The sequence below is a fragment of the Oncorhynchus tshawytscha genome, linkage group LG08 (genome assembly GCF_018296145.1).
Source record: "Oncorhynchus tshawytscha isolate Ot180627B linkage group LG08, Otsh_v2.0, whole genome shotgun sequence".
Classification (NCBI taxonomy): domain Eukaryota; kingdom Metazoa; phylum Chordata; class Actinopteri; order Salmoniformes; family Salmonidae; genus Oncorhynchus; species Oncorhynchus tshawytscha.
In genome coordinates, this window is record NC_056436.1 from 79,268,368 (window position 1) to 79,291,332 (window position 22,965).

The 22,965-nt window shown below is 51.7% G+C and overlaps 1 protein-coding gene across 1 annotated transcript in view; it reads right to left on the reverse strand.

Moving 5' to 3' along the window:
• Nucleotides 1-971: 971 nt before the first annotated feature.
• Nucleotides 972-22,965, reverse strand: part of LOC112239388 (FH2 domain-containing protein 1) — a 29,083-nt gene continuing 7,089 nt past the window's right edge. The window contains exons 4-12 of the mRNA XM_042326018.1: nucleotides 18,215-18,317; nucleotides 17,542-17,627; nucleotides 17,204-17,304; nucleotides 11,157-11,227; nucleotides 10,648-10,755; nucleotides 8,038-8,108; nucleotides 6,417-6,534; nucleotides 6,029-6,193; nucleotides 972-4,390 (exon numbers count right to left, since the gene is read on the reverse strand). Coding sequence (XP_042181952.1) covers nucleotides 2,264-4,390; nucleotides 6,029-6,193; nucleotides 6,417-6,534; nucleotides 8,038-8,108; nucleotides 10,648-10,755; nucleotides 11,157-11,227; nucleotides 17,204-17,304; nucleotides 17,542-17,627; nucleotides 18,215-18,317 — 2,950 coding nt within the window. The 3' untranslated portion in view covers nucleotides 972-2,263. The remainder of the gene's footprint in view (nucleotides 4,391-6,028; nucleotides 6,194-6,416; nucleotides 6,535-8,037; nucleotides 8,109-10,647; nucleotides 10,756-11,156; nucleotides 11,228-17,203; nucleotides 17,305-17,541; nucleotides 17,628-18,214; nucleotides 18,318-22,965) is intronic.

The following is a 22,965-nucleotide window of genomic DNA, read 5'->3' on the forward strand; positions in this document are numbered from 1 at the left end:
AAGCAGGGGGACACGTCTGGCACTGCAGGATTTGAGCCCCTGGCGGCGTAGTGTGTTACTGATGGTAGGCTTTGTTTCTTTGGTCCCAGCTCTCTGCAGGTCATTCACTAGGTCACCCCGTGTGGTTCTGGGATTTTTGCTCACCGTTCTTGTGATCATTTTGATCCCACGGGATGAGATCTTGCGTGGAGCCCCAGATCGAGGGAGATTGTCAGTGGTCTTGTATGTCTTCCATTTCCTAATAATTGCTCCCACAGTCGATTTCTTCAAACCAAGCTGCTTACCTATTGCAGATTCAGTCTTCCCAGCCTGGTGCAGGTCTACAATTTTGTTTCTCGTGTCCTCTGACAGCTCTTTGGTCTTGGCCATAGTGGAGTTTGGAGTGTGACTGTTTGAGGTTGTGGACAGGTGTCTTTTATACTGATAACAAGTTCAAACAGGTGCCATTAATACAGGTAACGAGTGAAGGACAGAGGAGCCTCTTAAAGAAGTTACAGGTCTGTGAGAGCCAGAAATCTTTCTTGTTTGTAGGTGACCAAATACTTATTTTCCACCATAATTTGCAAATTAATTAATAAAAAATCCTACAATGTGAATTTCTGGATTTTTTTCCCTCATTTTGTCTGTCATAGTTGAAGTGTACCTATGATGAAAATTACAGGCCTCTCATCTTTTTAAGTCGGAGAACTTGCCCCATTGGTGGCTGACTAAATACTTTTTTGCCCCACTGTAGGTATCTGATCAAAAGTAGTGCACTATATAAGGAATAGTGTCTCATTTGGGATGCAAGCAACTGTACTATGACCATCCCGATGTCTAGGGAAACTGATTGCGGAGACGGCCAGTAACCGCTAGAAAAGACAAAAGAACAGCTGTGCACACACTCATAAAAGAACAGCTGCCTTACAGTTCCTTATTGTGTTTAAACAAAAACAGTCCTTTAATGAATTAAAACTAACAAAACACACCCGGAGTGATTAGGATCTTTATTTTATATTACAAATGCACACATTGTCGCCATGGATCACAATTCATGTCGTTCAATTTAAGTTAACATCTCTTTTTTGATATAAACATCAGCAGTAGAATATTACAGTGAGTATCCTAGCAACAGGTCTCCTCTTCACTTGTTCAAGTGCATCAGAATGAAGATCACATTCAAGATGAGGATAACCAACAAAAATCGATCGATTACCAATAATCAATTAGATATATCATACTGATTGATTGCTGATTGAGCAAACAAATAGCCCGAGGTGAGAAAGCAACGAAAGAGAATGAAGGGTCACACTATATTCAGTCTGAGGAGTCTGGTCCATGCATCTAATCATTTAGAAATACACTTCTAAGACTACACACTCAAATCATTGAGGATTCAGAAATGACATGGCACATATGAGCTGGACTGATCAAGTATGGTGGTGGAGTCCCCACTGGCTTCCTATTCCGTACATGGTACACTACCTTCGACCAGAGCCCTATTGACTCCTGTTAAAAGTAGTGCACTATGCCCTGACAAATTGAGGCTGTTCTGAGGTTAAAAGGGAGGGGGGTGCAACTTAATATTAGGATATTTGGTATACTCAATGTATAGGGAATAGGGTGCCATTTAGGACACAACTAAAGTTAAAGAAATTAACCACTTGAAAGAAAAAAAATGCCATTTTCAACATACACCCTAAAAAAAACAAGATGATGAGAATGATTCTGTCGGACGACCAAGAGGAGGCTGCAGTGCCACAATCCTAAATGAAGGATTTTCTACAGATTAACAAGGTCAGAGGCACACATTTCAGGAGCTTGACAAAGTCCAGGTTGGGTGTGTGTGTGTGTGTGTGTGTGTGGGGGGGGGTAGTAGTCTCTCCCTGAAGTCCCTTTTGACTGCACAGGACACTAGTGGATGGAAGTGGTGTGTAGAACCGAAGACATTTTTATCTACGGTGACAGTACAGCCCAAAACAGAACAGCTGTAGACTGGTGTAGTGGTAGCCATTTTGTTGGAGTTGCAGTCCTTTGTCATCTTCCCAGCAGACAAGAAAGTGTATGGGAGAGACCGAAGTGAAAACACCCCATCGATTCTGGAAAAGCTGAATAGAGTCTGAATGGACCAGCAACTACCTACTCCTCCAGAACAGAGAGGTCTGATAAATTACTTGGTGAATTGTGATTCCCACATACATGTACAATGGACCCAAACACACATAGGTACGTGTGTAAGTAAGACTACTGTATAAAGATGAAAAAGTGGTATGATCTCCCACGATCACTTCCACATGGGCGAGGAAGCAGGACGGTCCATTTTAGGCCCAGGTATCCGTGTTGCTGTGGGGGTTTTACAGGCAGAGACAGCAGCTCTAGAAGGCTCTGTGCCGGGGTTCGTCTTGGCCGTTTTAGTCCTGGCCGCAGCTATAACAGCTGTACGGATGGTTTTAGCTGTAGCAGAGGAGGGGCTGTGTGTGGAGCGGGGCTGAGAGGAGTGTTGGGTCTCAGAGTTGGAGGTGGGGGCGAGACGTTTGGTCACCCTGAGAGGGGAGCCCCTGACAAAGGCTGGCTGGGTAGTAGCTGTACTACTAGTGGTGCTGGTGCTAGAAGTCCTCTCCCTCTCTGGTCTAAGCCCCAGCCCAGCTCTCTCTGATGCCCGGCGGGTCAAGGTGGGTTTCCCTGGGGTCTGCTGCTGGTTCTCACCCCCAGCCTGGCTCCTCTCACTCCTGGTGCTACTGCTCCGCTTCACCTCTGTCTGGGTAGTAGTAGGACGTGTGATGGGGGAGGAGCGCATGGAGGAGCTGCGTACGGACGGGGACACCAGACGAGTGGAACGTGGTGTAGACTGTAAATTAGGATTTGGGACAGGGCCAGTGGGTGTCTGTGTCTCTGGTTTGGAAATTAAAAGGGCTCTATGGATGCCTGTATCGTTAGGCAGACGTGTACGGGGTACCAAGCCCCTCTTAGCCCCTCCTCGGACAACAGGAGTGTTCCCCCCGCTCCGAGAGTCCTCTTTCCCCATTGGAGGTCCGGCACCAGACCCTGGAGTCTCCGCCTGTCTCTCTTTCCTCCACTTGGAGCAGAGGCTGGGTGGGGCTTTGGGGAGGGGTGTGGTTGGGGTGGGAGGAGGGGATAGGTTGTCATAGGAACACAGGCCTCGGACCAGGGTGTGGCACTCCAGGGTTTCGCCCACACATGGGTATGACCGGTCCCTTTCCCTGTCAGGACTGCAGACCTCTGGGCATTGATGTGCCCGCTGCGGGCTCAGCTCTGGTAGGCTGGGAGGCAGCCATCTCTGTTCCACTGGTGTAGAGAGAGATTCTGTTTCCCTCTGCTGGGTTGTTCCCCCCTCAGGTGAAAGCTTCAGCTCCAAGGAACCACCACTTCCTTGTGAGGTCTCCTTGGCTCCCTTAGACTCCTGCGATTGGACACCGTCTGGGGTGTCAGTGGCCATGGATGATTTTGATTGGCTCTCAAAGGGCTGCTCAGTCACCTCAGTGACCGTATACCCTGGGAGAGGAGCGAAGTCAGGGTCCTGATGCGCTGAGTCTCTGACTGAGGTGTCTGTGCGTTTTGTCTGAGAAACAGGGGTAGGGTCAGTCCCCTCAAGGTCATGCCTGTGTCTAAGACCAACGGTATTTCTTCTCACACTGGGGATTGCAGTAGAGGTAGTGGAGGAGTGTCTATAAGGACTGGCCATAGACTTAATGGTCAGTACACACTGGTCAGGGCTGGCATCAACTGTCCGTTCATGTTGAGTTTCAGTCACTCGAGTCCTTGGTGCGAGTCGGCTTTCAATGATGTTAGTGGCAATTCCATGTTGGGTTTGAGTGACATAGGCAATAATGTCCTGCCTGTTTTGGGGGACATTGAATCTACGTCCACACTGGGTTTGAGTGACGTTAGAAGTCAGTTCATGTTGCGTTTGTGAGACTTGAGTCTGAGTTGTCCCCTCATGCTTTGGTCTCTTAGTCTCCAGGACTGGTTGGTGCTGACTGACCAGGGGCTCTGTCCTGGTCTCTGTCCCCAGGGATGGCCTCTCCTGGCTTGGGTAGGTGGGGCAGGGAAGCCCTGGGGAGGTCTGGGGGTGGATGGAGGTATTACGGAGGATGGAGGAGTTGTTGAGGTGGGGATATGTCTGAAGAGGAGCGGAGGTGGTGTTCTGGAGGTAGTGGGAGTGCCTGCGGTTCTCCTGGGTTCTAAGGCTACGCTGGCTCCAGGTGTGGCTCAGGTTCTCAAGGGTTCTCTCCAGGTCATCCTGGTTCTTCTGGGTTCCCAGTGGGGACACCCGACCCAGAACCACACCCAGGTCCAGGCCTGTACACACGGCCACGGAGCGACGCTTCTCCACCATCTCACGCTCTCGCTCCATCCGTTTCTGCTCCTTCTGTTCCCGCTCGGCGTTTTCCTGAGAGGGAACAGGATGATTACTTTATGGTAGAAGAAGAAACATCAAGTATACATTAATCAGCACAGCATCTACGCCTCTATCTTCTCTGTCTTTTTGTCCTCATCAGTCTATAACGCCTGTCTGTCGGTCTGTACACGCACACACTTTATTTTTTACAATTTTATACATTGTAGAATACGGAAGACATCAAAACCATGAAATAACACATTAAATCATGTAGTAACCAAAAAACGTGTTAAACAAATCAAAATATATTTTAGATTATTCAAAGTAGCCACCATCTGCTTTGCACACTCTTGGCATTCTCTCAACCAGCTTCACCTGGAATGCTTTTCCAACAGTCTTGAAGGAGTTCCCACATATGCTGAGCACTTGTTGGCGGCTTTTCCTTCACTCTGCGGTCCAACTTATCCCAAACCACCTCAATTGTGTTGAAGTCGGGTGATTGTGGAGGCCAGGTCATCTGATGCAGCACTCCATCACTTTCCTTAGTCAAATAGCCCTTACACAGCCTGGAGGTGTGTTTTGGGTCATTGTCCTGTTGAAAAACAAATGATAGTCCCACTAAGCCCAAACCAGATGGGAGGTGTATCGCTACAGAATGCTGTGGTAGCCACGCTGGTTAAGTGTGTCTTGAATTCTAAATAAATCACTGACAGTATCATCAGCAAAGCACCATCACACTTCCTCCTCCATGCTTCCGGTGGGAACCACGTGCAGAGATCATCCGTTCAGCTATTCTGCGTCTCACAAAGACACGGCAGTTGGAACCAAAAATCTCAAATTTGGACTCATCAGGCCAAAGGACAGATTTCCGTCGGTCTAATGTTCATTGCTCGTGTTTCTTGGCCCAAGCAAGTCTCTTCTTATTGTTGGTGTCCTTTAGTAGTGGTTTTCTTTGCAGAAGTTCGACCGTGAAGACCTGATTCACGCAGTCTCCCCTGAACAGTTGATGTTGAGACGTGTCTGTTACTTGAACTCTGTGAAGCACTTATTTGGGCTGCAATTTTTGAGGCTGGTAACTCTAATGAACTTATCCTCTGCAGCAGAGGTAACTCTGGGTCTTCCTTTCCTGTGGCGGTCCTCATGAGAGCCAGTTTAATCATAGCGCTTGATGGTTTTTGCAACTGCAAATTTTCTGGATTGACTGACCTTCATGTCTTAAAGTAATGGACTGTCGTTTCTCTCTTCCACAAATGAACTTAACAAGTCACACCTGTTAATTGAAATGCATTCCAGGTGACTTCCTCATGAAGCTGGTTGAGAGAATGCCAAGAGTGTGCAAAGCTGTCATCAAGGCAAAGGGTGGCTACTTTGAAGAATTTCAAATATATTTTGATTTGTTTAACACTTTTTTGGTCACTACATGATTCCATAGTTTTGATGTCTTCATAACTATCTGCCCAAGATACAAAGTCAGAAGCCCGACCTAGTCCTCTTCTTAAAATCAGATTTTAAACCCAACCCTAAACCCAACGCTAACCCTAAGCCTAACCCTAAGCCTAACCCAAATCTTGAATTAAGACCAAAAGGCTAATTTTAGTTCATAAATGGTTACAATATGGACAAAATGTGGACTTTGGCCATGTAGTGGGAACCCATACAGACAGTTTGATATAAAGCAGTCAGTCTCACCTGTACGGCTCTTTGGAAGCGAAGGCAGAAGGAGTGAAAGACCCTGCAGGCCTCCTCCAGTTTAAAGATGCTGTCATCCTCACAGAAGAATTCAACCAGAGCCTGACTGGACATCCTCATCCCCTCCACGTCATCCTCTGCTTCCTTCAGACGGTCCTCTGCCACCTAGAGAGAGAGAGATGAGGAGATCGAGAAAGGGAGATTAGACTCACTGTTTTGACCAAGGAGCAAGAACATGGTGAAGAGACTCAAAGTTAACCAAAGCCATACGAGTTTCAATGTTGTTCTTTGTGAGTTCATCAATTCTCATCATAGATCAGTGTTTTATAATTATGCAAGTTCTAGATCAGTGTGTTCTAAATCCATGTTCTAGAATCTAGTTCCGTACCTCCAGGAAAGACCGTGCGAGCTGCTGGATCTCTGCCTCCGTCTGGACACTGATCCTGAGGGATGCCACACGGCTGTGGAGCCTGGAGAGATCCTCTACTACCGACTCCTCACACAACCTATAGGAAGACAGAGACAAGAGACGCATTACTTGACATGACTTTAAAAGGTAGATTCAGATTCAGTGGGTCAATTTCCGTAACGTTGAAGCGCGAGGCTCAACTACTCCATGGCCATCACACTGAACAGGCTGAAGCAAATCTGTGCACATGCGCAGATACTGTTTGTGACTGTGTTGCATCTCGCTTATCTCAATATCTCCGGTGCTGCTTGTGGCAACGTCATTTTGCAGGGTTTACCTTTATAGATGATAGTAAAGTGATTGCGGCAAGATTCTGTGACCCCCAAAAAATAGATTCCAAAAGTTGGCCAAACTGCAAATGTACGGCTCTGGATAAAACCTTGTGTTTTTACCCACAACCCAACCTGTTGCTGCGATCCATGAGAGACGAGGCAAAGTAAACCATATGGTAATCTTTGTTTCAGAAGATGCTGTTACTTAGACTAACTCAAAACAGTGGTTCCTAAGCTGTGACCTACATAAAGGTGTTATTCTAATTCAAAGCAGTGGTCCCTAAACTGTGACCTACATAAAGCTGTTATTCTAATTCAAAGCAGTGGTTCCTAAGCTGTGACTCTACTTCAAAGCAGTGGTTCCTAAGCTGTGACCGACATAAAGCTGTTATTTTCCTCTGACAGACACCCCTTTGGCTCCGCCCCAGCAGGAGTAGGCCGTCGCTCATTACTAGGTCTTACAGTAACACCGATACCCACAGAGTAACTGACAGTAAGGCGTGCATCCCAAATGGCACCCTATTCCCAATATAGCGCCTTGACAAAAGGTACTGGGTGCCATTTGGGACTCAATCTAAGTGTCCTACATAGCTAACCAAACCCAAAACCCCAACAGAGCCGTAATACTGGATTGAAACAGAAATGTTGTGAAGAGCCATATTAAAACAAGGGGCTATAGCTATATCACTAACAGCTGGACAGAGCTCCAGTACAGTAACGCAATACAGTCCTGTTGACACGGGTATTTTTGGGCGTAGTGTGTGTGTGTGTGTGTGTGTGTGTGTGTCTGTGTGAGATCGCAGCCTGCTGGGGCGTATTGATGTTATAGGACAGAGCTCATATGCTCCCCAGAAGCATCCAAAACACCACGGGCCACGTTCATACACTTCAGATTCCTTCCTTCCTTCCTACCTTCTTTCTTTCCTCTCTTTAATTAATTACAGATCTGCTGGACTGGTTAAAAGCAAGGAAATGGAAACCTTGCTTTACAAGCAGATCACATAAAGATCTGTGTTTGTCCCAAGGTACACTAACTATTAGAAGAAGGACGCGTTCAGCAGGACAACGTTTTGGGACGTTCGGATAGAAATAGGTAACATAGAAAAAATATGCCTCTCTGACATGTAGACCAAGGAATCATGTTGGCTCTATTCACGGCAATTCTATCTGCAACAACAATGGTTTGGCAACTGAACGTGGCTCAGTCTTTTTGAGGGAGGAGGGTAATTTCTAAACTTGGGGGGGGTGTATTATTGGCTCTTACTAACCTGGAGGCGGGGCCGACGTGTCCTAGTTGGCCAGGAAACGACAGTAAACTCTGGTCCTTTTTCACTGCTTCCTGTGGAGACGGAGACAGAGCTGATCCAGCTATTGTTTCACACAGTGAGCCCTCATAATTCTGGATGAATCATTGCATTGTGTCACAATTCAGTGTGTTGATATGGTTATTGTGAATGTAATAATTCATGGTTGGTCAAATACAACAAATACCCAACACATAGTTTGAAAGAGACCCTTTTCATCTGTGCCAATTGAACAATTCTGCAATATAACAAGTGTCAAGTTTTTAAAAGGAAGTAAAATGTGCAGTCTGTCAAACGGCTGTTAGTCTTCAGTAAATAGTAGTCTGGGATTCATTCTATCGTCTTTGAACTGCATCTAGAGAAGTTCTTAAGATGTGGCATGTTAATTCTTGAGCTTAAGTCTTCACTGAAAGATACATTCAAGTCAAGCACTTCAAGGGTCTCCTCTTCACTGCAGTGTGACTTACACGGACTGTACAAAACATTATGACAGACTGACCAGGTGAAAGATATGACCCCCTATTGATGTCACTAGTTAAATCCACTTCAAATCAGTGGAGATGAAGGGGAGGAGACGGGTTAAAGAAGGATTTTTAAGCCTTGGGACAATTGAGACAGATTGTGTATGTGTGCCATTCAGAGGGTGAATGGACAAGACAAACGATAGAAGTGCTTTTGAACAGGGTATGGCAGAACAGGGTATGGCGGAACAGGGTATGGCGGTACAGGGTATGGCAAACAGGGTATGGCAAACAGGGTATGGCAAACAGGGTATGGCAAACAGGGTATGGTAGAACAGGGTACAGGGTATGGTCGAACAGGGTATGGTGGTACAGGGTATGGTGGTACAGGGTATGGTGGTACAGGGTACAGGGTATGGTAGAACAGGGTATGGTAGAACAGGGTATGGTGGAACAGGGTATGGTGGTACAGGGTATGGTGGTACAGGGTATGGTGGTACAGGGTATGGTGGTACAGGGTATGGTAGAACAGGGTACAGGGTATGGTAGAACAGGGTACAGGGTATGGTAGAACAGGGTATGGTAGTACAGGGTATAGTAGAACAGGGTACAGTAGAACAGGGTACAGGGTATGGTTGAACAGGGTACGGTTGAACAGGGTACAGGGTATGGTAGAACAGGGTATGGAAGTACAGGGTATGGTAGAACAGGGTACAGGGTATGGTAGAACAGGGTACAGGGTATGGTAGAACAGGGTACAGGGTATGGTAGAACAGGTTATGGTAGAACAGGGTATGTTAGAACAGGGTATGGTTGAACAGGGTATGGTGGGTACAGGGTATGGTGGGTACAGGGTATGGACGAACAGGGTATGGACGAACAGGGTATGGTACAACAGGGTATGGTACAACAGGGTATGGTACAACAGGGTACAGGGTATGGTAGAACAGGGTACAGGGTATGGTAGAACAGGGTATGGTAGAACAGGGTATGGTAGAACAGGGTATGGTAGTACAGGATACAGTCGTACAGGGTATTGTAGTACAGGATACAGTCGTAGAGGGTATGGTTGAACAGGGTATGGTAGTACAGGATATGGTCGTACAGGGTATGGTAGAACAGGGTATGGTCGTACAGGGTATGGTAGAACAGGGTATGGTGGGTACAGGGTATGGTGGGTACAGGGTATGGTTGAACAGGGTATGGTAGAACAGGGTACAGGGTATGGTCGTACAGGGTATGGTAGAACAGGGGGTACAGGGTATGGTAGAACAGGGTATGGTAGTACAGAACAGGGTATGGTAGAACAGGGTACACAGGGTACAGGGTCGTGGAACAGGGTATTGTAGAACAGGGTACAGTCGTACAGGGTATTGTAGAACAGGATATGGTGGTAGAACAGGGTATGGTAGAACAGGGGGTATGGTAGAACAGGGTGGTAGAACAGGGTACGGTAGTACAGGGTATTGTCGTACAGGGTATGGTCGTACAGGGTATGGTAGAACAGGGTACAGGGTATGGTCGTACAGGGTATGGTGGAACAGGGTACAGGGTATGGTGGAACAGGGTATGGTAGAACAGGGTACAGGGTATGGTCGTACAGGGTATGGTGGAACAGGGTACAGGGTATGGTCGTACAGGGTATGGTGGAACAGGGTACAGGGTATGGTGGAACAGGGTATGGTAGAACAGGGTACAGGGTATGGTCGTACAGGGTATGGTAGTAGGTGCTGGTGCACTGCTTTGAGTGTGTCAAACTACAACGTTGCTGTTTTTTTTGTTTTTTTTACACTGAACAGTTTCCTGTGTGTATCAAGAATGGTCCACCACCCAAAGGACATCCAGCCATTTGACACAACTGTGGGAAGCATTGGAGTCAACATGGGTCAGCATCCCTGTGGAACACTTTAGACACCTTATAGAGAGTCTATGCCCAGATGAATTGACGCTGTTCTGAGGGCAAAAGCGGGGTACAACTCAATATTAGGAAGGTGTATATTGGACTACATCAGGGTAGGAGTGCTGAACTACAGTAGGATCAGTTTTGCATTTTAGATGACAAGGAATACAGCTATTATGCACAAAAAGTACCTGATCCTAGATCAGGTCTTACCATGGCCACGAAGTGCAGGAGGTTCATGCCTGGCTTGTTGGCTTTAGTGTCGGCCAGTTTGAGCAGGGAAGGGATTCGGAACCCTGCTGCGTTGCCTGCGTACCCACCCTGAGGTCAAATACAGTAGGTCAGTGAAAAGAGGTCACACACAAACACCTGACATCTTAAACAAACACAACATTACAAAACCCAGGTACAGCCAGAGTGACGCACTGGAACAGACCCCAGTCCGACACCGGGAGCTTTGTGCAGGCAGATAAACCAGAGTGACGCTCTAGAACAGACCCCAGTCTGACACCGGGAGCTTTGTGCAGGCAGATAAACCAGAGTGACGCACTGGAACAGACCCCAGTCCGACACCGGGAGCTTTGTGCAGGCAGATAAACCAGAGTGACGCTCTAGAACAGACCCCAGTCTGACACCGGGAGCTTTGTGCAGGCAGATAAAGGACGTCTCTCTCTTTCAACTGAAAGGTAAAAAGAAAGGAGAAGAAAAAGTATAATACTCACAGCGTTCATGTAGTTTCCTGCCTTCAGAACCAGACGGAGGATGGAGTGCAGCTCAGGACAGCTCAACAGCTCTGAGACACAGAGAGAGACAGAGACAGGCAGACAGACACAGAGAGAGACAGAGACAGGCAGACAGACACAGAGAAAGACAGAGACAGGCAGACAGACACAGAGAAAGACAGAGACAGGCAGACAGACACAGAGAGAGACAGGCAGACAGACACAGAGAGAGACAGGCAGACAGACACAGAGAGAGACAGGCAGACAGACACAGAGAGAGACAGGCAGACAGACACAGAGAGAGACAGGCAGACAGACACAGAGAGAGACAGGCAGACAGACACAGAGAGAGACAGGCAGACAGACACAGAGAGAGACAGGCAGACAGACACAGAGAGAGACAGGCAGACAGACACAGAGAGAGACAGGCAGACAGACACAGAGACAGGCAGACAGACACAGCAGACAGGCAGACAGACACAGAGAGAGACAGGCAGACAGACACAGAGAGAGACAGGCAGACAGACACAGAGAAAGACAGGCAGACAGACACAGAGAAAGACAGGCAGACAGACACAGAGAAAGACAGGCAGACAGACACAGAGAGAGACAGGCAGACAGACACAGAGAGAGACAGGCAGCAGACAGACACAGAGAGAGACAGGCAGACAGACACAGAGAGAGACAGGCAGACAGACACAGAGAGAGACAGGCAGACAGACACAGAGAGAGACAGGCAGACAGACAGACACAGAGAGAGACAGGCAGACAGACACAGAGAGAGACAGGCAGACAGACACAGAGAGAGACAGGCAGACAGACACAGAGAGAGACAGGCAGACAGACACAGAGAGAGACAGGCAGACAGACACAGAGAGACAGGCAGACAGACACAGAGAGAGACAGGCAGACAGACAGGCAGAGAGAGACAGGCAGACAGACAGACACAGAGAAAGACAGGCAGACAGACACAGAGAAAGACAGGCAGACAGACACAGAGAGAGACAGGCAGACAGACACAGAGAGAGACAGGCAGACAGACACAGAGAGAGACAGGCAGACAGACAGACAGAGAGAGACAGGCAGACAGACACAGAGAGAGACAGGCAGACAGACAGAGAGAGACAGGCAGACAGACACAGAGAGACAGGCAGACAGACACAGAGAGAGACAGGCAGACAGACAGGCAGAGACAGGCAGACAGGCAGACAGACAGACACAGAGAGAGACAGGCAGACAGACACAGAGAAAGACAGGCAGACAGACACAGAGAAAGACAGGCAGACAGACACAGAGAGAGACAGGCAGACAGACACAGAGAGAGACAGGCAGACAGACACAGAGAGAGACAGGCAGACAGACACAGAGAGAGACAGGCAGACAGACACAGAGAGAGACAGGCAGACAGACAGAGACAGGCAGACAGACAGAGAAAGAGACAGGCAGACAGACAGAGACAGGCAGACAGACAGAGACAGAGACAGGCAGACAGGCAGAGAAAGACAGGCAGACAGGCAGAGAAAGACAGGCAGACAGACACAGAGAAAGACAGGCAGACAGACACAGAGAAAGACAGGCAGACAGACAGACAGAGAGAGACAGGCAGACAGACACAGAGAGAGACAGGCAGACAGACAGAGACAGGCAGACAGACAGAGAAAGAGACAGGCAGACAGACAGAGACAGAGACAGGCAGACAGGCAGAGAAAGACAGGCAGACAGGCAGAGAAAGACAGGCAGACAGACACAGAGAAAGACAGGCAGACAGACACAGAGAAAGACAGGCAGACAGACACAGAGAAAGACAGGCAGACAGACACAGAGAAAGACAGGCAGACAGACACAGAGAAAGACAGGCAGACAGACACAGAGAGAGACAGGCAGACAGACACAGAGAGAGACAGGCAGACAGACACAGAGAGAGACAGGCAGACAGACACAGAGAGAGACAGGCAGACAGACACAGAGAGAGACAGGCAGACAGACACAGAGAGAGACAGGCAGACAGACACAGAGAGAGACAGGCAGACAGACACAGAGAGAGACAGGCAGACAGACACAGAGAGAGACAGGCAGACAGACACACAGAGAGAGACAGGCAGACAGACACAGAGAGAGACAGGCAGACAGACACAGAGAGAGACAGGCAGACAGACACAGAGAGAGACAGGCAGACAGACACAGAGAGAGACAGGCAGACAGACACAGAGAAAGACAGGCAGACAGACACAGAGAAAGACAGGCAGACAGACAGAGAAAGACAGGCAGACAGACAGAGAAAGACAGGCAGACAGACAGACAGAGAAAGACAGGCAGACAGACAGGCAGACAGACAGAGAGAGACAGGCAGACAGACACAGAGAGAGACAGGCAGACAGACACAGAGAGAGACAGGCAGACAGACACAGAGAGAGACAGGCAGACAGACACAGAGAGAGACAGGCAGACAGACACAGAGAGAGACAGGCAGACAGACACAGAGAGAGACAGGCAGACGGACACAGAGAGAGACAGGCAGACAGACACAGAGAGAGACAGGCAGACAGACACAGAGAGCGACAGGCAGACAGAGAGAGACAGGCAGACAGACACAGACAGGCAGACAGACACAGAGAGAGACAGGCAGACAGACACAGAGAGAGACAGGCAGACAGACACAGAGAAAGACAGGCAGACACAGAGAAAGACAGGCAGACAGACACAGAGAGAGACAGGCAGACAGACACAGAGAGAGACAGGCAGACAGACACAGAGAGAGACAGGCAGACAGACACAGAGAGAGACAGGCAGACAGACACAGAGAGAGACAGGCAGACAGACAGGCAGACAGACAGGTGATTAAAGGAGAAACTAAACCAACCAACCCCCCCGCTGATTAATGGGGACACTGATTAAAGGGGTGGGGGCGCTGATGAAGAGCAGTAGGTCATGTTTGTGTCCCAAATGGCTCCCTATATGTTTTATAATGCACTACTTTTTACCAGGGCCCATATGGATCTGGACAAAAGTAGTGCCCTATGTTGGGAATAGGGTGCCATTTGGGATGTAATGATAGTATCTAAAAAGGGGAAGTAGATGGGCCACAATTAAAGGGACGGTGATGAGTAGTAGTGTAGAGTAAAACTAAATCAACGAAATAACTTCCATTTCATACTGAACTCCAACAAGACAAGAGCACTAAAAGGGGGAGTGAACGGTACGGGAGGGAGTGGTACGGTAGGGAGCGGTACGGTAGGGAGCGGTACGGGAGGAAGGGGGCGGTACGAGAGGGAGCGATATGGGAGGGAAGGGGGGCGGTACGGGAGGGAGGGGGCGGTACGGTAACGGGAGGAACGGAACGGTAGGGAGTGGTACGAGAGGGAGGGAGCGGTTCGGGAGGGAGGGGGCGGTACGAGAGGGAGGGGGCGGTACGAGAGGGAGGGGGCGGTACGAGAGGGAGGGGGCGGTACGAGAGGGAGGGGGCGGTACGAGAGGGAGGGGGCGGTACGAGAGGGAGGGGGCGGTACGAGAGGGAGGGGGCGGTACGAGAGGGAGGGGGCGGTACGAGGAGGGGGGGCGGTACGAGAGGGAGGGGGCGGTACGAGAGGGAGGGGGCGGTACGAGAGGGAGGGGGCGGTACGAGAGGGAGGGGGGGTAGGAAGGGGGGGGGCGGTACGAGAGGGAGGGGGCGGTACGAGAGGGAGGGGGCGGACGAGAGGGAGGGGGCGGTACGAGAGGGAGGGAGGCACGAGAGGGAGGGGGCGGCACGAGAGGGAGGGGGCGGTACGAGAGGGAGGGGGCGGACGAGAGGGAGGGGGCGGCACGAGAGGGAGGGGGCGATACGGGAGGGAGGGAGCGGTACGGGAGGGAGGGAGCGGTACGGGAGGGAGGGAGCGGCACGGGAGGGAGGTACGGGAGGGAGGTACGGGAGGGAGGTACGGGAGGGAGGTACGGGAGGGAGGTACGGGAGGGAGGTACGGGAGGGAGGTACGGGAGGGAGGTACGGGGGAGGGAGGGAGCGGTACGGAAGGGAGGGAGCGGTACGGAAGGGAGGGAGCGGCACGGAAGGGGGGAGCGGTGCGGACGGGAGGGAGCGGTACGGGAGGGAGCGGTACGGGAGGGAGCGGTACGGGAGGGAGCGGTACGGGAGGGAGCGGTACGGAGGGGGGGCGGTACGGGTGGGGGCGGACGGGAGGGAGCGGCACGGGAGGGAGCGGTACGGGAGGGAGCGGCACGGGTGGGAGGTACGGGAGGGGAGGGAGGTACGGGAGGGAGGTACGGGGGGGAGGGAGGTACGGAAGGGGAGGGAGGTACGGGAGGGGGAGCGGCACGGGGGGAGGGAAGGAGCGGTACGGGGGGGAAGGAGCGGTACGGGAGGGAGGGAGCGGTACGGGAGGGAAGGAGCGGTACGGGAGGGAAGGAGCGGTACGGGAGGGAGGGGGGGTACGGGAGGGAGGGAGCGGTGCAGGGAGGGAAGGAGCGGCACGGGAGGGAAGGAGCGGTACGGGAGGGAAGGAGCGGTACGGGGGAGGGAGCGGTACGGTAGGGGGCGGTACGGTAGGGGGCGGTACGGGAGGGAGCGGGACGGGAGGGAGCGGTACGGGAGGGGGAGCGGTACGGGAGGGAAGGAGCGGCACGGGAGGGAAGGAGCGGTACGGGAGGGAAGGAGCGGTACGGGAGGGAAGGAGCGGTACGGAAGGGAAGGAGCGGTACGGGAGGGAAGGAGCGGTACGGGGGGGGGACGGGGGGAGGAGCGGTACGGGGGGGAAGGAGCGGTACGGGGGGAAGGAGCGGTACGGGGGGGAAGGAGCGGTACGGGGGGAAGGAGCGGTACGGGGGGGAAGGAGCGGCACGGGGGGGAAGGAGCGGTACGGGGGGGGAAGGAGCGGGGGGGGGGAAGGAGCGGAACGGGGGGGAAGGAGCGGAATGGGGGGGAAGGAGCGGTACGGGGGGAAGGAGCGGTACGGGGGGAAGGAGCGGCACGGGGGGGAAGGAGGAGGGAGCGGGGGGGAAGGAGCGGTACGGGGGAAGGAGGGACGGGGGGGGAAGGAGCGGACGGGGGGAAGGAGCGGTACGGGGGGGGAAGGAGCGGCACGGGGGGGAAGGAGCGGTACGGGGGGAAGGAGCGGTACGGGGGGGAAGGAGCAGAATGGGAGGGAAGGAGCAGAATGGGAGGGAAGGAGCGGTACGGTAGGGAAGGAGCGGTACGGTAGGGAAGGAGCGGTACGGGAGGGAAGGAGCGTTATGGGGAGAGGGAGGGAGCGGTACGGGAGGGAGGGGTACGGGAGGGAGGGAGCGGTACGGAAGGGGGGGGTACGGAAGGGAGGGAGCGGTACGGGAGGGAGGGGCGGTACGAGAGGGAGGGGAGCGGCACGGAGGGAGGGGCGGTACGGTAGGGAGGGGCGGTACGGGAGGGAGGGTAAGGAGGGAGGGAGGGGGGAGGTAGTATGGAGGGAGGGGGCGGTACGAGAGGGAGGGGGCGGTACGAGAGGGAGGGGGCGGTACGAGAGGGAGGGGGCGGTACGAGAGGGAGTGAGCGGTACGGGATGGGAGTGAGCGGTACGGGATGGGAGGGAGCGGTATCGGGAGGGAGGGAGGGAGCGGTATCGGAGGGAGGGAAGGAGGGATCGGAGGGAGGGAGGGAGGGATCGGAGGGAGGGAGGGAGGGAGGGAGGGAGGGAGGGAGGGAGGGAGGGAGGGAGGGAGGGAGGGAGGGAGGGAGCGGTATCGGAGGGAGGGAGGGAGGGAGGGAGGGAGGGAGGGAGGGTATCGGAGGGAGGGAGGGAGCGGGAGGGAGGGAGGGAGGGAGCGGTACGGGAGGGAGGGAGCGGTACGGGAGGGAGGGAGCGGCACGGGAGGGAGGGAGGGAGCGGCCACAAAAGAGTTTGAAGGGGCGGTGATAGGGAGTAGAGTACACCTAGTGTTCATCCAAAATGGCACCCTATTCCCTATGGGAGAGCCCTATGGGACCTGGTCAAAAGTAGTACACTATATAGGGGATAGGGCACCATTTGGGACAGTTAGAATAACATATTTACTAAAAGCCCCCCCCCCCGTTGATGGTTTACCTCTGGCCGCCTCCCTCAGACATCTGGCTGCCAGACAGAGAGAGGTCACGGCAGGGTCAAACTCCTCCTGCAGGATCATGGTGTCCAGACGCAGACGAAAGCTAATGGGGAAGAAAAGGGAGAGGATGGAAGAGGTCAGAGCCTTATCGATCATCAGACACACATCAGCACAGACTGGAAAGTCAGTGAATCAGCCATTATAGTGTGTTGAGGGGGGGAGTCACTGCAAAAATGACAACAGCAGAGAAATTGGCATATTTTGCAACATCGTTTGAATTTCAAGGTTAGGGTTTGTAATAGTTGTAAAACAGTGGAGTGTTAGGGGGTGTGTGGTATACCTGGGGACGTCCACTAGCAGAATCATGAAGAGGTCAGACTCCCCAAGCCCACTGCGTTCTGCCTTGAACCTCTTCAGGCGAGCCTCCTGTATAAACACCCAGACAGACAGCTTAGAGATATTATCAGTCAGCTTTCCTGTTACAGTCTACAAACCTCATTCCTTTTACTGGGAATTCCACCTGGGTTTCATTTACTAGAATCTCTCAAAATAAGATTTATAATTTAAAGCTTTGCTTTCCAGCGGTAGAACCCCCATCACCCAGGTCGAGTCCAGCGGTAGAACCCCCATCACCCAGGTCGAGTGCAGCGGTAGAACCCCCATCACCCAGGTCGAGTGCAGTGGTAGAACCCCCATCACCCAGGGTGAGTGCAGTGGTAGAACCCCCATCACCCAGGGTGAGTGCAGTGGTAGAACCCCCATCACCCAGGGTGACTCATTCTTATTACTTTTACATTCTTATAACCTTGTCCATATACAACAACACGTGGCGCCATTGGGAACATATTTTACCACATTGTCAGTAAGCCTTTCACAAGTCTGAGACATGGTGAAATGGCAAACTGTTCATCTGGATAATGAGATCTAGATGAATAGAGGGGGCTACAGGCTAGTCAGTGTTGTTGCAGTAGGAGCTACGGTGTGTCGGAGAGGACACAGCGCAGAGACTTTACCTCGTCTGCGTCAGGCAGCAGTTTGCAGAGCTCAGACAGTTTCTCGGCCCCGTAGCGGGTCCCGACCCCCTGCCGGATATCCTCTACTATCTCCTGGACAGCCCTGGAGAAACATGACAACACACATCAGCTCCATGGTCCACACACACACACACACACACACACACACACACACATACACACACACACACAGGGTTTAGGGAAATAGAGTTTCAGCCACAGAGGACAGAAGTTACTGATATACTGAGGTGATTCAAGAGAACACTAATTATTTAAGAAATCATTCAGGGGTGTGGAACGGTGGAAGGGCTATCATGCAGGGGTGGAGGGGCTATCATGCAGGGGTGGAGGGGCTATCATGCAGGGGTGGAGGGGCTATCATGCAGGGGTGGAGGGGCTATCATTCAGGGGTGGAGGGGCTATCATTCAGGGGTGGAGGGGCTATCATTCAGGGGTGGAGGGGCTATCATTCAGGGGTGGAGGGGTATCATTCAGGGGTGTGGAATGGTGGAGGGGTATCATGCAGGGGTGGAGGGGGTATCATTCAGGGGTGGAGGGGGTATCATTCAGGGGTGTGGAATGGTGGAGGGGTATCATGCAGGGGTGGAGGGGGTATCATGCAGGGGTGGAGGGGTATCATGCAGGGGTGTGGAACGGTGGAGGGGGTATCATGCAGGGGTGGAGGGGGTATCATTCAGTGGTGTGGAACGGTGGAGGGGGTATCATGCAGGGGTGGAGGGGTATCATGCAGGGGTGTGGAAGGGTGGAGGGGGTATCATGCAGGGGTGGAGGGGGTATCATGCAGGGGTGTGGAACGGTGGAGGGGGTATCAGACACACACATGGTAAAGCTTATCTCCTCTTATCAGACTGACTGTTGAGGGAAAAGGTCTTTGACGCCACATTGGCGACACACTGCATGACATGTGCCCTGAGCAAATACATACACAGATAAAACACACACACAGGCGCTCAACACAGACACTTCAGCAAACATGTATGTAGACACCCACACACAGCGGTCCTTAGAGGTTGAGGTATCACCAGACAGAGAGAGAGAGAGCAGAAACCGGCCATTCCCTGACTGTATGACCTCTCCTCGACTCAAACTTCCTCCAAATGACACAAGTCTGCAGCTCAACCCCTCCAGGAGCCAGGAGTCTATTAGAGATATATCTCTCCTTTCATCACTCCCTACATCAGACGGCTTTCACCATTCCTTCTCTTTCCCTGGCTTTTCCACTCTCTCCTTCACTCTTTCCCTGCCTCTCCCCTGGCCTCCTCTCTCTTTCCCTGCCCTCTCCCCTCTCTCTCCCCTCTCTCCCTCTCTCTCTCCCTCCCCCTGGCTTTTCTCTCCTCTCTCCCCTGGCTTTTCCTCCCTCTCCCTCCCCCCTCTCTCTCCCCCTGGCTTTTCCTCTCTCTCTCTCTCTCCCCTGGCTTTTCCCTCCTCCCCCTCTCTCTCCCCCTGGCTTTTCCACTCACTCTCCTCTCCCTCCCCTGGCTTTTCCACTCTCTCCCTCTCCTCCCCCCCTGGCTTTTCCACTCTCTCTCTCCCTCCCCCCCTGGCTTTTCCACTCTCTCTATCCCTCCCCTCCTGGCTTTTCCACCCTCTCTATCCCTCCCCCTGACTTTTCCACTCTCTCTCCCTCCCCCTGACTTTTCCACCCTCTCTATCCCTCCCCCTGACTTTTCCACCCTCTCTCCTCTCTCCCTCCCCTGACTGACTTTCCACCCTCTCTCTCCCTCCCCTGGCTTTTCCTCTCTCTCTCTCCCTCCCCTGGCTTTTCCACTTCTCTCTCTCTCTCCTCTCCCTGGCTTTTCCTCCCTCTCTCTCTCCCCCCTGGCTTTTCCTCTCTCTCTCTCTCTCTCTCCCTCCCCTGGCTTTTCCACCTCTCTCCCTCTCCCCTGGCTTTTCCTCTCTCTCTCTCCCTCTCCCTCCCCCTGGCTTTTCCACTCTCTCTCTCCCTCCCCCTGGCTTTTCCACCCTCTCTCTCCCTCCCTCCCCTGGCTTTTCCTCTCTCTCTCCCTCCTCTCCCCCTGGCTTTTCCACTCTCTCTCCCTCCCCCTGGCTTTTCCACTCTCTCCTCTCCCTCCCCTGGCTTTTCCACTCTCTCTCCCCCCCTGGCTTTTCCTCTCTCTCCCTCCCTCCCCTGGCTTTTCCACTCTCTCTCTCCCCTCCCCTGGCTTTTCCACTCTCTCTCTCCCTCCCCCTGGCTTTTCCACTCTCTCTCTCCCTCCCCCTGGCTTTTCCACTCTCTCTCCTCTCCCCCCCTGGCTTTTCCACTCTCTCTCTCCCCCCCCTGGCTTTTCCACTCTCTCTCTCTCTTTCCCCTGGCTTTTCCACTCTCTCTCTCTCTCCCCTGGCTTTTCCACTCCCCCCTCTCTCTCCCTCCCCCTGGCTTTTCCACTCTCTCTCCCCCCCCTGGCTTTTCCACTCTCTCCCCCTGGCTTTTCTCTCTCCTCCCCCCCTGGCTTTCATCATTACTTTTCCACTCTCTCTCCCTCCCCCTGGCTTTCCACTCTCTCCCTCTCCCTGGCTTTTCCACTCTCTCTCTCCCCTGGCTTTTCCCTCTCTTCCCTCCCCCTGGTTTTCTCTCCCTCCCCTGGCTTTTCCTCTCTCTCCCTCCCCCTGGCTTTTTTCACTCCCCCTGGCTTTTCCACTGCTCTGTGTTCCCCTGGCTTTTCCACGGCTCTCCCCCTGTTCCCTCCCCCCCTGGCTTTTCACTCTCTCTCCCTCTGTTTTCACTCTCTCCCTCCCCTGGTTTTCCACTCTCTGCCCCTCCCCCTGGTGTTCACTCTACCTCCCTCCCCCTGGCTTTTCACTCTCTCTCCCTCCCCCTGGCTTTTCCACTGGCTCCCCTGGGATTTTGTTGATTCCAATCTCTTCATCATTACAAACTTTTTTCCTCCCTCGGCCCCTTATTTCTATACACCACTGAATGCTATACAATAATTTTCGGGCTTTCAGCTGAATTCCTCCATCTGAAAAGTCCGCCCTGTGTTCACTAATACCACTGCTCTGTGTTCACTAATACCACGCCTCTGTGTTCACTAATACCACGCCTCTGTGTTCACTAATACCACGCCTCTGTGTTCACTAAGAGGACACGTTCTGTGTCCATAGGAGACGGCTCTTGTTCCCTTCATAACGGCTGTGTTCACTACATGTTCTGACATCTGCTGTTCACTAATACCACGCCTCTGTGTTCAACCACGCCTCTGTGTTCACTGAATCTGTGTTCACAGTACCACGCACTCTGTGTTCATACATACCACGCCTCTGTGTTGCTAATAGGGCACGCCTCTGTGTTCACTACAGTCCACCCTCTGTGTTCACTAAAACCACGCCTCTTTTCACTTTGATACCACGCCTCTCACTAAAACCACGTCTTGTTCCAAAGACCAAAATGCCTCTGTGTTCACTAAGACCAGATCTGTGTTCAATATCATTACTGTTGAAATGTTTGAATGTTCATTAATGAACGCCTCTGTGTTCACTCAATCTACCACGCCTCTGTGTTCACTAATAAAACGGCTCTGTGTTCACTAATACACGGCTCTGTGTTCACTAATACCACGGCTCTGTGTTCACTAATACCACAGATGCTCTGTGTTCACTTACCACGGATCTGTGGGCTTATTTCTGTGTTCATAGATACCACGGCCCTGTGTTCACCAATACCACGGATCTGTGTTCACATCAATACCACGGCCCTGTGTTCAGCAAAGACGGATCTGCCCGTCGGCTCTGTGAACCAATACCACGGCTCTGTGACAATCAGGATCTGTGTTCACTAGTACGGTTTCTATTGTGGGGGCTACCACGGATCTGCCCGTCAGCTCTGTGTTCACTAATACCACGGATCTGCCCGTCTGAATCAGAGACAACAGTAACCTCTGTTGAGGAGTGGAAATACACGTGGCTCAACTGGGATTATAGTGATTCAAAAGAGTTCAATAAAAGGTTTTTTCCTTTGTAGCCTGCGGCCTGTTATTTCTATACACCACTGAATGCTGGATACAATAATTGTCGCCACAGCTGAAATAGAGCATCATGAAAAGGTAGAGGGAAGTAGCACACATATTAATACCATATTGTCTCACGAAGGGACCAATCTGTTCAAACGACTTCCACCCATGTCGCAAATCTAAAAGGACTTTGTGACTCACACAAGACAAACAAGCTCCATGTAAGAGGACACGTTTTTGTCCATAGGAGAGGCTCTTCTCCCTTCATAAAGGCTATCAACTACATGTTCTGACATATGCTGTTTAGAGAGAGAAAAGCGTTCTTCAACTAGGATGCGCACAATTGAATCTCTGTGAACTCAGTGTGCAGTACACGCGTGGGCATGACAACATACCTACTCTGCAAGAGGGCATCGCCTGGTAACTACAGTCATACCCACTAGTGTTCTCACAAAACCAGAATTTTGACTTTGATACTCGATACTACAGCAAAAACAACAAGTCATTTTATCCAAAGACACAAAATGACACTTGATCCAGACAGATCTGTAAAGTTCAATATCATTACTGTTGAAATGTTTGAATGTATGCATTAATGAATCAATTATACAATCAATCTAACCACATTACGGTAATCATTTATTTGAATGGTAAATTTCTATTGATAAACTGGGTAAAACTGGCATATTCAATAGGAGTTACTGAGCTTGTTTTGGCTGATTTCAAGAAGCTACAGATGAAAAACTCTGTTTATCCTTCCATGTGGGACTTATTTTATTGCAT